This window comes from Chiloscyllium plagiosum, unplaced genomic scaffold, assembly GCF_037043375.1.
Source record: "Chiloscyllium plagiosum isolate Xiang-an unplaced genomic scaffold, Cpla_swu_hap1 HiC_scaffold_11, whole genome shotgun sequence".
Taxonomy (NCBI): Eukaryota; Metazoa; Chordata; class Chondrichthyes; order Orectolobiformes; family Hemiscylliidae; genus Chiloscyllium; species Chiloscyllium plagiosum.
Window position 1 is genome coordinate 2,327,446 of NW_028270149.1, and position 15,471 is coordinate 2,342,916.

The 15,471-nt window shown below is 44.7% G+C and overlaps 1 protein-coding gene across 2 annotated transcripts in view; it reads left to right on the forward strand.

The window, feature by feature from the left end:
- Positions 1–12,947: 12,947 nt before the first annotated feature.
- cd40lg (CD40 ligand) overlaps positions 12,948–15,471 on the forward strand; it is a 20,482-nt gene continuing 17,958 nt past the window's right edge. Inside the window, exons 1-2 of one of the 2 annotated variants that reach the window (XM_087991841.1) lie at positions 12,948–13,307; positions 14,160–14,294. In XM_087991841.1, coding sequence (XP_087847967.1) covers positions 13,077–13,307; positions 14,160–14,294 — 366 coding nt within the window. In that variant the 5' untranslated portion in view covers positions 12,948–13,076. The remainder of the gene's footprint in view (positions 13,308–14,159; positions 14,295–15,471) is intronic. The other variant, XM_043705211.2, reaches the window with a different exon arrangement.

Here is a 15,471-nt window from a genome sequence, read left to right on the forward strand (position 1 = left end):
CAAGCCAGGGAACTATAGACCAGTGAGCCTGACCTCGGTGGTGGGCAAGTTGTTGGAGGGAATCCTGAGGGACAGGATGTACATGTATTTGGAAAGGCAAGGACTGATTAGGGATAGTCAACATGGCGTTGTGCGTGGAAAATCATGTCTCACAAACTTGATTGAGTTTTTTGAGGAAGTAACAAAGAAGATTGATGAGGGCAGAGCAGTAGATGTGATCTATATGGACTTCAGTAAGGCGTTCGACAAGGTTCCCCATGGGAGACTGGTGAGCAAGGTTAGATCTCACGAAATACAGGGAGAACTAGCCACTTGGATACAGAACTGGCTCAAAGGTAGAAGACAGAGGGTGGTGGTGGAGGGTTGTTTTTCAGACTGGAGGCCTGTGACCAGTGGAGTGCCACAAGGATCGGTGCTGGGTGCTCTACTTTTTATCATTTACATAAATGATTTGGATGCGAGCATAAGAGGTACAGTTAGTAAGTTTGCAGATGACACCAAAATTGGAGGTGTAGTGGACAGCGAAGAGGGTTACCTCAGATTACAACAGAATCTGGACCAGATGGGCCAATGGGCTGAGAAGTGGCGGATGGAGTTTAATTCAGATAAATGCGAGGTGCTGCATTTTGGGAAAGTAAATCTTAGCAGGACTTATACACTTAATGGTAAGGTCCTAGGAAGTGTTGCTGAACAAAGAGACCTCGGAGAGCAGGTTCATTGCTGCCTGAGAGTGGAGTCGCAGGTAGATGGGATAGTGAAGAAGGCGTTTGGTATGCTTTCCTTTATCGGTCAGAGTATTGAGTACAGGAGTTGGGAGGTGATGTTTCAGCTGTACAGGACATTGGTTAGGCCACTGTTGGAATATTGCGTGCAATTCTGGTCTCCTTCATATCGGAAAGATGTTGTGAAACTTGAAAGGGTTCAAAAAAGATTTACAAGGATGTTGCCAGGGTTGGAGGATTTGAGCTACAGGGAGAGGCTGAACAGGCTGGGGCTGTTTTCCCTGGAGCGTCGGAGGTTGAGGGGTGACCTTATAGAGGTTTATAAAATCATGAGGGGAGTGTATAGGATAAATAGACAAAATCTTTTCCCTGGGGTGGGGGAGTCCAGAACTAGAGGGCATAGGTTTAGGGTGAGAGGGAAAAGATATAAAAGAGACCTAAGGGGCAACTTTTTCACGCAGAGCGTGGTGTGTGTATGGAATGAGCTGTCAGAGGATGTGGTGGAGGCTGGTACAATTACAACATTTAAAAGGCATCTGGATGTGTATATGAATAGGAAGGGTTTGGAGGGATATGGGCCGGGTGCTGGCAGGTGGGACTAGATTGGGTTGGGATATCTGGTTAGCATGGACGGGTTGGACCGAAGGGTCTGTTTCCGTGCTGTACATCTCTATGACTCTATGACTGCAGAGTTTAGATCTGATCCATTGATTGTGGGATCACTTAGCCCTATCTATCACTTGCTGTTTATGCTGGGATAGGTTTTGGAAGGTTGGGTGGACTTGTTGGGCCAAATGGCCTGTCTCCACCCTGTAGGGATTCTATGATGATTCTATAATCCTGTGGTTTTCCTTCACTCCAGTACAGTTTTATGTGGTGAAGTTGTGGGACTCACTCCGAAGCTGGGGGCTGGAAGTGGGGCTAATGGATGATTTCAGAAGAAGATTGGGTGTCCATTTGAGGTGCAGGATGATGGAGAAGGAGTGAGGGATTAGATTGCTCTGCAGGGAGGTTGAAGATAGCTGGATGCCCCTCATGGACTCCTCCTGTGCTTCAATGACCTAGCAGCCCAGCTGTGGAGAAGAGGTGCCCCATTTTGGAGAGTTTACATCGTGCACTGTAACCCAACAGAAACACTTGTGACGCCATATTGAATCGGGGTGTGAGGAATTCACGCTGTTAGCTGGAGAGACTTGGCAGTCTTTGATCACACAAAGCAGCTGCTCCAAGTTGTACAGAAGTCGCTGCCAGATACAGTGGCTGAGGATCTAACTTGACATGAGTCAGTGCAGTTTGCTGCTAAATAAATGCAGCAACAAGCCCAAACAATAAAGACAAATCCATCCCTAATTGGTTCAGTGTCACAATCATTTCTGTATCGCAGTGAGACAACTCTTAGTCATTGGCCACAACAAACAGAACACAATCGAGAAAATGTGGAAGCTTTGAAACTGAAACAAATTACTCACACTTGTTTTTAAATCCAACTGGGTCACTTCGAGATAAAAACAGCTTAATCTGGACTTTTAAACAGTGACTTTGAGTAAATAACTTGAAGGAAATTCTCCTGAAGACGAGAGTGGAAATGACAAGCAAAATGTCATCGACTTGAACCGACTTTATACCCATCTCATCGACACCACCTCCAGATATTGAAGATGAACAATAATAAGTTGCCAGAAATGTAAACATTCTTCATTAAAACTACTCCCTTGTCTAATATTTTGATGGAGGAGTCATTTATTTAGATTTAAATTCACACAAATGTTTATAAAATGTAGTTTTGGTGTTGCTGGCTCGACCAGTATTTACTGCCCGTCCCTAGTTGCCCCTTGAGAAGGTCGGGGTGAGCTGCCTTTTAAACTGCTGCTGTCCATGTGCTGTGGGGTGACCCACAATGCCCTTAGGGAGGGAATTCCAGGATTCTGACCCAGTGACAGTGAAGGAACAAGCAATATATTTCCAAGTCAGGAATGTGAGGGGCTCGGAGGGGAACTTGCAGGGGGGGTGGTGTTCCCATGTACCTGCAGACCTTGTCCTGCTCGATGGCAGTGATTGTGGATTTGGAAGGTGCTAGGGGTCAGGAAGATTTGTTCATTTCCTTCAACCATGAACTCTCAAAGAGCTCTGTCATGCTCTAACCCCTTTCTCATGGCCTTTTCTTACTGCATCACGAGCAGCCCTGAGGGGGACAAACTCTGAAATTACCCTCCTCTTTAAAAGCTCCCTTAAAAGCTCATTCGTTGACCTCGATGAGATTACCCTTTCATACCTTGGCATCAATGATGTATTTGGTCATGTTCCTGTGTAGCTCCTTCTGAGAGATTTCAACATTAAATGTGTGACATTTCCCCACTTCCATGGGTGGGAAGATATTTAACTACAATGGAAAAAAGCTGGACTATGTCAAACTACATCTTCAATCATTCATTTGCAAAAATAACCAAAACATGAAAATTCCTGGCCAGCTGTTTGTGGGACCCCACTGTTTCTGGAGCTTGGGTGTTCTGACATCATTTGTTTCAAGCACTTTGAGCTCTGTCTCAGAGACTTGATCAGACAGTATGCAAATATAAATCTTTACAGAGTTCACACCTTTAGGGGATAAAGCTCTACTTTCATTGGGCCATAAATAGCAGCAAAACCCCAAATGTGAATCTCAATCTTGTATTCACTCCACCGTGCTTTCACTTATTTTTATTCATTCTTTTCTTTTGATCTTTCACAGGACGTCTGTGTTGCTGTTAAAACACGTTCATTCTAAAACACATTCATGAACTTGGTGGGTTTTTATGATAATTATCAAAAATCTGACGACACCAGGTTATAGAACAACAGATTTATTTGAAATCACAAGCTTTCAGAGTGCAGGTGACATGGTCACCATCATGACCGGATTGATACCTGCTTAGCTGCAATAATGGGGGATAACCCACCTCCCAGGAGCATTAACAAACCCACACCTTGGGCATACAAATCCTCGACATCACAGCCTCCCCCAGCCAGCAGTCTGAAAAAACTCGCTTTCTCGTTATGCTCCCACAGCCCTGTAAATTTCTCCCATTCCTCTTTCAAATATTTCTGGTGAATCTGTTCACCCCCCCCCCCCCCCAACCCCTATCAGACAGGGGATTCCACCCCATGTCAAACAATTCACCTCAGATTCCAACCAGAGCAAATCACCACAGAAGCTGGGATCCATACTGAAAACCAACAGTGCTGGAGATCACAGCAGGCCAGGCAGCATCCCATGGAGAGACAGCAAACTGACGAAAAATCAGCTAGACTCAAAGTACTTGCAGAGTTACATTGTACTTTGCTCAAAAACTGCATGAATCCATGTAAGATCCTGTTAATTCATTTTTTAAATTAGAATCAGTCTAAACATTATGGCACAGACAGCAGCACGCAGGGGGGTTAACACCTTCAACACTTTATCTGGGCTGACACCAACTGTTACAGTTCACCTGAGAACGTAATTTTTAAAAAAAAAGTTTTGTGATTTAAATATGAAAGAAGTGAAACTATCATGGTCATGCTAACAGATGAGAGACTTAACAAACAATCATGACGTTTTTCAATGTGTAATGTCAGTTACATCACACTGTAAACTTTTGCTATAAATTCTGTGCCTTAGAATTGTGTTCTCCACAACCACCTGATGAAGGAGCAGCGCTCCGAAAGCTAGTGCTTCCAATTAAACCTGTTGGACTATAACCTGGTGTTGGGTGATTTTTTAATACTCGAAACGTGAGCTTGCTCTCTCTGCACGGATGCTGCCTGACCCACAGTGAGCTCCAGCATTTTGTGTTTTCACCTCAGTTCCCTGCGTGCCCTCCAGCCTGATCCTGCCAGATATTTGAGCAGAAAATGTGTTGCTGGAGAAGCGCAGCAGGTCAGGCAGCATCCAGGGAACAGGAGAATCGACGTTTCGGGTATAAGCCCTTCCTCAGGAACCGTCGATTCTCCTGTTCCCTGGATGCTGCCTGACCTGCTGTGCTTTTCCAGCAACACATTTTCAGCTCTGATCTCCAGCATCTGCAGTCCTCACTTTCTCCTGCCAGATATTTACCTGACAAACTCACCTGCTTTCATTATTCAAACTCTCTCAGGGCATTGTTTAGGTCTTTAATTGATCTCCTGTCTCTCATTCTTCCCGACATGACGATGCCCCTGCAAGTTAACATTCTGCTGGCGGTCTCCTTACGCTGAGTTATTCCTGTCTCAATTCCTCAGCTCCTTCCTATAAGCTGCTTGATCTGGGATATTCAATGTCTTGCGAAGGATGATCCTGCTGTGTGAGTGCTTCAGTACTTTGAGTTGGAAGGTGAGAGGTAAATGTGGGTCTCTCCTTCTTTATTCCTGTTGTCCATACCTGGCTCATTAACTGCACTGAGCTTGGTTTGCTGAGTGTTTCCTGTGTTTGCCTTAACACCAGTCTCTAGCTCTCTGCCTTGTGCTGACTGATGCTGAACATGAGCCCACTGCAGTGCATCTTGTAACCACGAGAGCCACATGAAAATCTGGTGCACCTCCACTCTGTTAAACGGCTCACATTCTCTCAGTCCTGAGGTTGTCATGGTTTCACAGAATCTTACAAACATTTGAATTAATCAGTGATTACCTCGGTCTCAGGTTGCCAGAATTAAACAGAAAAAATAACAAGAGGTAATTTAAAGCTAAAAGTCGATTGGCCAATGCTGAGGATCTCTCCCATCACAAAATTAGCAAATCACTCTGGAGGCTGCTTTTATGTTGCGACATATTTACCTGGCGCCCAGTGAGCCAGAGATTGGGATGTGAGTGATGCTGTAACCCTGCACCTCATGCTGCTTTTACCTAGTATCAAACAACAACTTACATTTATATAACACATTTAAAAACAACCAAGTGCATTTATGTAGCACTTTCAACCTTGTAACATGTTCCAAGATCTCTCAGCTGTGTTAATGAAATGCAATTGCAAAAGTGGTAACATTGGGACCGAAGCCTTTCTGTGTTTGAATTGCTCTCGGAAGCTGTGAGTGCCGTGGGTGAGATCAGAATGTGCTCCTCCTGAGCTCTCTCCCATCAGCAGCAACACAGACTTCACCACAGACAGAGCAAGGAGATACCCTCCCCGGAACAGGGATTGAGGTCCGATGGTGCTGGTATGAAGCTGATCCACATCCTCCAAGAATCCGAACCATTCGGAAAACGCACACTGCTCCATGGAGCTACGTCCCGGGACCGTGTGGGCTCCAAGCTGTTTCTGTCACATGACTGACCATGAACATTGCTGCCATTACTATGTGCCTTTGGTGCATGTTTGAATGAGGTACAAATTAATGTTGAGGGTTTATTAGTATCGTCCCTACCTGTTACACTGAGAGACTGAGGTTCATTCCCTGATAAGGCACCTCTTTTTACCTTTTCGGAATGACACGGGAAGTAACTGTTCAAACTGGAAATCTCTGGCTTTGCTGGAGATGGGGCACACACCTTTTGTCTTTGTAATCACTTGCTGCAAACTACCATTCTGTGATTCATGTCCCAGGACCCCCAGATCCCTCTGTATCTCAGACAGATACAATCTCTCTCCATGGAAACAGTGTACGGCTTTTCCATTCTGCCTACCAATGTCAACAATTCACATTCTCCCACATTATACACTATTATTTTGTCCACTCACTTAACCTGCTCATATCTCTTTACAGACTCTCTACCTCCTCTTGACATTTTACCTTTCTCTCTGAAGCAAAAACAAAAATTGCTGCAAAAGCTCAGCAGGTCTGGCAGCGTGTGTGGAGAGAAATCAGAGTTAATGTTTTGGGTCGAGTGACCCTTTTTCGGAACAGAAGACCTTTCTCAGCTCACGGCTCCATCACCTGAAAATGACTCATGTCCATAGTCTGTGCTTGCTGTTAACGAACCGATCCATCTCTCCCTCTCACCACTTCATTCCCAGTTTCCTGGGATACTTTCTAAGTGTTCTTCAGTGAAGTCAGAGACTATATACTTGTTCAAAGCTTCCACTATTTCTTTGTTCTGCATTGCCAAATTCCCAGCTCATTCTCAAAATGAGCAACATTAACTAGCTTTTTTTAAATCATTCATGGGAGTTACTGGCTGGGACAGTATTTATTGCCCGTCCCTAGTTGCCCCTTGAGAAGGTGGGGGTGAGCTGCCTTCTTGAACCGCTGCAGTCCATGTGCTGTGGGTAGACCCACAACGCCCTTAGGGAGGGAATTCCAGGATTCTGACCCAGTGACAGTGAAGGAACAAGCAATATATTTCCAAGTCAGGATGGTGAGTGGCTCAGAGAGGAACTTGCAGGGGGTGGTGCTCCCTTGTATCTGCTGCCTATGTCCTTCTAGACGGAAGTGGCCATGGGTTTGGAAAGTGCTGTTTAAACAGTAATGGTGAGTTTCTGCACTGCATCTTGTAGGTCGTACACACTGCTGTTCCTGAGCAACAGGGGTGCGGGAAGTGAATGCTTGTGGATGTGGTGCAAATCAAAGGGGTTACTTTCTCCTGGATGGTGTCAAACTTCTCTGTTCATTGTTAGAGCTGCCCCCATCCAGGCAAGTGGGGAGTATTCCATCACACTCCTGGCTTGTGCCTTGTAGATGGTGGACAGGCTTCGGAGAGTCAGGAGGGGAATTATTCACTGCAATATCCCTAGTCTCTGACCTGCTCTTGTAGCCACTGTGTTTATGTGGTGAGTCCAGTTGAGTTTCTGATCAATGGTAACCCCCAGGATGTTGATGGTGGGGGACTCAGTGATGGGAACAATATTGAATGTCAAGGGACGGTGGCTAGATTCTCTCCTGTTTGAGATTGCTTTCCATTCGTGTGGTGTGAGAGTTACTTGTCACTTGTCAGCCCAGGCCTGGATATTATCCAGATCTTGTTGTATTTGGACAAGGACTCTGAGGAGTCATGAATAGTACTGAACATTGTACAATTCAAATATCTCTACCTCTGACCTGAAGACCCAGATCAGATACATGTAGAATCTCTGACAATGTGGCTTTGTTTTATGAGCTAGCTTTCTCATATACTCTGCTTTCTATCATTTAAATTTTTTTTTTTGACGATTCATAGAATCTTTCCAATCTTGATTTATCACTAATGTTTGCAGATTCGTAGAGTGTTTGTTTCAAACTGATACAATCCTTAACTTCTTCATTGATGTACCCAACTTGAAGAATTTTTCTCACTAAGATAAATCTTTGCTTAAAATTTTAAATATCTTCTTAAGTGACTACCATTACATTTCTACTCATCCAACTTTTAACACAGTTTCCCAATCCACCATATCTGCCTTTGTACATTCATAGTTACCTTTATTTAGTTTCAAATCACTAGTCATGGACCCATGCTTCCTCCTTTCAAACAGATCCATGAAAGTCTATGGTGTTGTGATCGCTGTCACCTAGACATTCCTTCAACATGAGTTTTTAGAAATTTATTGATGTGACATTGCTGACCACATCAGCATTTAATGAACTTTGTGTCAGTATTCAGAAGGAGAAGGGCATGATGGTTGGTGAGTCTCGGGAGGGTTTGATGTTATCCTGGGGCATGTCAGGAGGAGGTATTAGATATTTTGAAAAGCATTAAGGTTGACAAGTCTCCAGGACCTGATGGGATCTATCCCAGAATGCTGAGGGAGGAGAGGGAGGAAATTGCTAAGGTTTTGTAGGAATTCTTTGCACTCTCTATTATCACACGAGAGGTCCCAGAGACTGGAGATTTTTTTCTATTCATTCATAGGATGGGTGGACCTGTACTAATTGCCCATCCCTAATTGCCCAGAGGGCAGTTTAAGGTCAACCACATTGCTGTGGGTCTGGAGTCATGTGTAGGCCAGACCAGGTAAGGATGGCTGTTTTCTTCCCTAAAGGACATTAGTGACCCAGATGGGTTTTTCTGACAATCAACAATGAGTTCCTGGTCACCATTAGACTCTTAATTCCAGATATTTATTGAATTCAAACTCCACCATCTGCTGTGATGGGATTTAAACCCCGGTCTCCAACACAGGGAGTCCTGGATTACTCATTCAGGGACAATACCAATGTTGATTAATCCTGCCTTGCTGTACATTCCCAGGATTAAGGATAGCCTGCTCCCTGATTAGCTGTAGAATGTATTAATCTATGATTCTGTGAGGAATACACTCTCTAATTATGTTTTCACGTTATCACAAGGGGCTGGCAGATTATCAGGGAAATGCAGGAATGTAGAGTTGGGGTTAAAAATCAGATCAGCCGTGATCTTATTGAATGGGACAGCCAGCTGGAAGGGCTGAGTGGCCTCCTCTTGTTCAGATGCTCGAACCTGCTGCAATCAGTTTGTCCCACTCTCCATGGTGATTGAAGCCAGCCATAATTATTGGGGTACGTTTCTGACATACCTCATTTATTTCTTCCTCTCTGCTTTGTTGTACTATGTCATGACTCTTAGGGAACCCTATAACCTATTCCCACAGCTGGTCTCTTAGCTGTCCTATATCTTCTCTTTGGAAAAAAGGAGTGAGTGAGGACTGCAGATGCTGGAGATCAGAGCTGAAAATGTGTTGCTGGAAAAGCGCAGCAGGTCAGGCAGCATCTATATCTTCTCTCTGCCCAAAGTGATTCTACATCAACAAGCTAAAGGTCATCTCTCTGAACTGAACTGGTGCCATTTGCAATTAGCAGACCATCTTTTTGGTGCACTCTGTAATTTTGACATGATAAATATTCTTCAACCTTCAGACACCTCAAAAACCTCTCACTGATTGTGAAATTCCTTGCAAATGTGTGAAAGGTACGAAAGAAACTTGGGTTTTCTTTATTCTGACAGAGGCATACCCCTTCTAAAAATCAGTAAGATAGGATCCGTATGAAAACAGCAAATCAATCGAAGGCAGAAGATTTGAGTCTTATACTGTTAGCAGTCCTTGCTCTTTGTTCATATTATTGTGTCATGTTCCTCTCCTGGTTGTAACTCATTAAGGGTTCCCACATCCTGTGGTAACTTCACATACCTCGTTTCATTTGTGCCCTGCACATTTCTGTGGTAAACCCACAGCTGGGTATATTAGGACAGGACATTTATAGAAAGGAATCGAACATTTTTACAATGTCAGTGCTGTACATTTACAGCGAAATGCTGTCATCTCGGTCAAAGGAAGTCTCACTTTGGAATATACGCACACAACTGAACATTGCTAAATGTTAACTTCCAGGCATCGGGTGAAACACAGGGGGTACAAGTGAATTTACAACAACAACATTTACGAAGCATCTTTATATCAGGAAATTCTCACAAATCACCTCACAAGACAATAACTGACAAAATGCGTCAGTGTGTCAAAAAATGCCACATTAGCACAGATGACCAAAGGTTGGTCAATGATGAGATTTAGCAGCTGACGGCTGTGGGACCAATGGTGCAGTGAGGAATATCACCCACTGCTCAAGGGGAAGAGAGGACCCCTCTGAGCTCAGACAACAGTGGAGCAGGTAAGTGAGGGCTCACAGAATAGACACTGAGATCCTGGAAGGATTTGAACACAGGGATTAAAAATGTTAAAAGTGAAAGAGTGTTAAAATAGGTCAGAACTCAGCTAAACAATTGCTTTGTTGTTTTTTCCACAAGTGCCAGTATGCAGTGGTGCATTTACTTACAAGGTAAAGGGAGTACACATTCAATGATAGGACCCGAGGAACTACAGACAATCAGAGAGACATCAGTGTGTGTGTCTATAAATCCTTAAAAGCAGTGAGATCCTCTGATAAGGTGCTGAAGGCGTATGGGACACTTCTCTTTATTAGTCAAGGCATTGGAGGTAAGAGCAGGAAGGTTCTAATGGAGTTGTATAAGATGTTAGTCAGGCCGTATCTGGAGTATTGTGTGTAGTTTTGATCTCTTTATCTGAGGAAGGATGTTCGAGCGATGGAGGGAGTACAGGGAAGGCTTACCAGACTGAATCCTGGGATGGCAGGGCTGCTGGATGAGGAGAGAATGGTTTCAGTTATTGTTATATTTGCTGCAGTTGGAAGAATGAGAGGAATCTCATTTTAAAAATGTATAAAATTGTAACAGGACTAAACAGGGTGAACATAAGGAAGGTGTTCCCAATGACCAGGGACTCCTGAACTAGGGACTCACAATCTAAGGATATGCTGTAGGCCATTGGGACTAGGATGAGGAGAAATGTCTTTACCCAGAGGGTGGGGAGCCTGGGGAACTGTCTGCCACAGAAAGGTTTTGAGAACAATCTGTGTTGAAGATGGAGTTAGATCTAGTGTTCAGTGTTAAAGAGATTAAAGGATACGGGAAGAAAGTGGGAATCGAGTTGAACCATCAGCCATGATTGTATTGAATGGTGGAGCTGGCTCAAAGGGCCGAATGGCCTACTCCTACTTCCTCCAGTTCTGTCTTTCTAAATTTAGTCTGAACTCGTACCTCTCCCATCCTCCCCAACCCATGTAAATGTGGCTCATAGACTTATCGAGGAATCACAGGCGGACCTGGAAGTCTGTCACGTGATTTACAGTCTCTCTTTATCCCCAATATCCCAAGAAAGGAAAGCTCTACTCTCCGTATTTTCTCCCCTCCTCAATTCCCAGGGTTACTCCATTGGATTGGTGCCCACAGTGGATAACGTGCAGCAGTGGGTTTGCAGGATGTCTGACCAGGAGTTTCTCCCACTACCACCTGACACCCTGTGGGGATCTTCAGGCTGAGAATCCATGTCTCTGAGGACATTACCAATGTATCCTGTTTACAAATCCTGGTGTAGGTCTCGAACCCAGGACAGCTGGTCTTTACTCAGTTCCAGTCTGGATCCCACTGCAGGAAAGACCAGTCGGAGCAAACTGACTCGGAGCTTTCCAAAGGGAGTTGGATAAACACCCGAGTGGGAATAGTTTACTGGATTATGGGAATGAGATAGATTGCTCTAAAAGGCTCAGCTATGATTTCAATGATATTATTCTACAACTCTCAGACTGTTTCCCAGTAAATAACCGATTCACTGGACAAATGAGTGTGTGTTCCAGCCTGTTAGTCAGTGCTGGCCTTTGGGGGAAAGATTGACTGAGTGTCATTCCCCTGCCTTACCCCCACAGACCACATCAGATGATGATCCGACCCTACTCTCTGGCAGTATGCTCCAGCTCCTAACCCAATTCTAAATCCGAATTCCAGATCCCACCCACTCTCTGGGAAGTCCTTTCTCTCCAATCTCCTTGTTCTTTTCCTTTGCCAATTCCCTGAAAGCTCTAAGCTCTGGCTGTCAATGTTTCCACTCAAAGGAACCCTTTCTGCCTGCCAGCTCTGTACAGAGCCCTCAGGACATTGACCAGTCCTGTCCTTGCCATGCCTACAGTCTGGTAGAGCGTCAGCCCTGGGATCATTGCTGCAGTCTGTGTTTCTGAAACCTCTCTGGTGCCATGACATCTTTCCTGTAGCTTCCCTGCACCCCCCCAGAGCGGAGTGGAATGTCACAGAGAAGGCTGAGCCAGAGGTTTGTTCTGGTGCACAGTGAGCATCTCCCTCCTGGAGATACATGAAACACAGCAGCCTGCTACTGCAGGGCTAGCTGGAGATGCGTGTGGGTGAAGCCAGCCCTGATGACAGTGGAATGTATTGGGTATTGAATCTGTTTGTAAGGGTAGGTTTGGTTTGGAAGAAGGTGCACAATGAGATTGGGAACATTGACACCATTAAACTCAGGGGATGTGAACGCAACACACTCTACACTGCAGTGAGAGTCAGCAAAGATGACTTTAGTAGGTGATCATGTGGGTGTTCCAGTTGCATGTTCTCGGTTCTGAAAAGATCTATGAAGCAAACATGAAAATCGAATGAAGAGGTGTTGGGCTGGATGGAGGGTGATGCAGACACTGCTTTAGAATTTGGACCCCTGACTATAACTGTTCAGCTGGTTTGACATCACAAACATTGAAAAGTTTAATTCTTGCACGGAAACAGGTCATCCTGTAAATGGGAAAAGGATAACTTTACACAGAGATTGCAAGAAAAGGAAAGTTAGAAATAGACAAAGGAAATAATTGCTACAGGAAATATCAGTTGATGAAGAGATTAACTTTGAGTATTGGTTTCAAACAACAGAACTGACTTTCTGGATTAAAGTGGCAACTAAGGCAAGAGATCTCGTTTCACATGATCTAGTGAGAGGGGAAACTGAAGGTGAGCTTTGAAGGAAGAGCAGAGGGTTTTGCTGTCACCAGCTACTCTGTAAAACCTGACCACGCCGAAACATATTTTCCAGGCAGGAAGTGTGGGGTTGGAGAACAGTGCGGTGTGCTGTATAACTTGGTGAGGTTCCTGAAAGGGTGTGAGATGACAAGAGATTGAATGCAGTGCAGAGGAGCGTGCAGTCTGAGAGAGGGCACTGTCTTCACTGTGTCTGCGGCGGTTAACAATATGAACACAGCATCGAGCAAGTCCCCGGAGGAGCACCGAGAGGGTCAGCAGCAAACTCCCTTTGTCGGGCGGGCCCTTGTTTACCTGCTCGCCATGTTCCTGCTCGCTCATATGCTCTCCAGTGCTTTACTGTACGTCTACTTCTCCATCAAACTGCAGAAGGTGAGAGAAAACCAGCCTGAGCTGCTTCCAAACTGTTACTCCCCCGGCGACCTCTCAGATCAACCCAAATGTTTGTCTTTAATCTTCTTTCCTTGGTTTGGGAATGGTCTGCAGGTGGAAATTGTAAGATTTGCTAAATTCAGAATTTAGAAACCCCCAAGTGGCGATCTATTTAAAACTGTTTTGGGAACTTAGCTTAAAAAATCCAGGAAAACGCCAAAGTTTCTATCCAGGATAATAAGACGCAGAAAGAGGACAATGATCATTTCAAACTTTCAAACAGCAGGAAAACCGGAGGGTTTGTGTTAATTTCACTGTTTGCTGCAGGTTAATCGCAACGTGGAGGGGCCGGTGTTGGACTGGGGTGGACCAAGTTAAAAATCACACAACACCCGGCTATAGTCCAACAGGTTTAATTGGCAGCAACTAGCTTTCGGAGCAACGCTCCTTCATCAGGTGGTTGTGGAGGACACGGTTGTAAGACACAGGATTAATAAGGCAGAGATGTGCTGGTTTGTCAGACCCACGGCACGCTCATGGCCAGAGGATGCTGGAAATCAGAAACAACAAAAGAAGTTGCTGGAAAAGCTCAGCAGGTCCGGCCCTTTGGGGTCACTGGACCAAAACTTTAACTCTGATTTTTCTCTCCACAGAAGCTGCCTGCCTGAGTTTTCCAGCTCAACTCGAATCTTGTACCTGAGTGTAGCTGCAGCTTAGATGAGACTCTCAGGAAAGCGAGGGACTGGAGACCATGGGTTACACTGAGGGGCTCTCTCTCTCTCTCTCTGTTTTAAGCACTTCCTGTGTGGATGGACTGATTTATATGTTGTTTCTTGTTTTTGTTTTCAAAAGGTCCAGGACATAATGAACACCGAACCAGATTCTGTATTCCTGCAGATTCTAAAAAAGTGCGAAAGTAAGGATCAGTTTGAAAAGAACAAACATTTCTGTGATGGAGAAAAATCCCACTTCCAGCACTTGCTGAAGGTAAAGAGACCACATCTTACTCAACATCCAGCAACTTTCTAGTGATTGACAATGATGGCTCCATAAGTGTGGTCACGATATCAATCTTTAGATGTGTCTAAACTCGGTGTCTCAAACTAGGTCAACTGCACAAAAACAGACCTGTTTGTTTGTGCTTTTGATGGTTGCCGGTGAGATCAGGATCAGCATTTTAAACATTGGGTAGAGTTCAGGGGTTTAGTTCCTCTCAGCTCATCAGGAAGTTCAGTTGTTCTGCCAGTTCTGGAGATGCAGAATTAACACCAAACCGAATTCGAACCAGTCAATGTGTTAATAAGGTCAGTAGGGTCAACATGTCAATTTGGTTGGAATGGTGAGTTGTACAGGAGCCAGTTTGGAAGGGTAAAAGAGTGGCCTGTTAGACTGGGAAGCCAGGGAACTGGGGGCTGCAAGGTCTGGGGGGAATGGGGAGGGGGATGAGCTGCAGGAGACATTAGATGATAGGCTCTTACTTTGTTATAAAGTTGGACACATTTTATGAAACTTGTTCCTCGGAAGGAATGGTTGAATGAGAGCCTTTTGTGAATGGTCTGGTATTGGAGCTGCTGAGGGAGTGCTACACTGTCACAGGGAGGTGTCGTTCTGAGATGAGGATCAAACCCCTTTGGACATGGGGGTTAGGGGAGTGGGGGTGGAAGATCATTACTCCTTCAACTAACTTCACCAAAATCTCCAAAGGGCCGGTGTAAGTTCCATTTCTGTGGAGCACTGCTTAACCACCATGCATACACATTGTGCTGCTATCCAACTGTAAGCTTAGGATGTGTCTGAGGCACAGCAAGGTGCCATTCAAATGCAGGGCTTCCTCATGTAGACTGGGATGTGTTTGATTCAACAACAAGCAGCATCATTAATGTTTGTGGATATTGGTCACACAGAGAACATTAGGATTACACAGAATTTTAACAACACTGCTTGCATTATCAAGGCAAGGACTCTAAAGGGATCTTGACTCTAAAGTTGATGTAGTTATTCCCCAGCAACAAAGAAGGATCACACAGATTGAGAGTGCAGAGAGACCTCATCCCTATCTCTGTGGTTTCTCAAATGACAGCTAAATCCTGCAGATGCTGGAAATCTGAAGGAAGCAGAGAGAGAGCTGGAGTGGCTCTGGCAGTGTTAGTGGGTCTGGGAGATG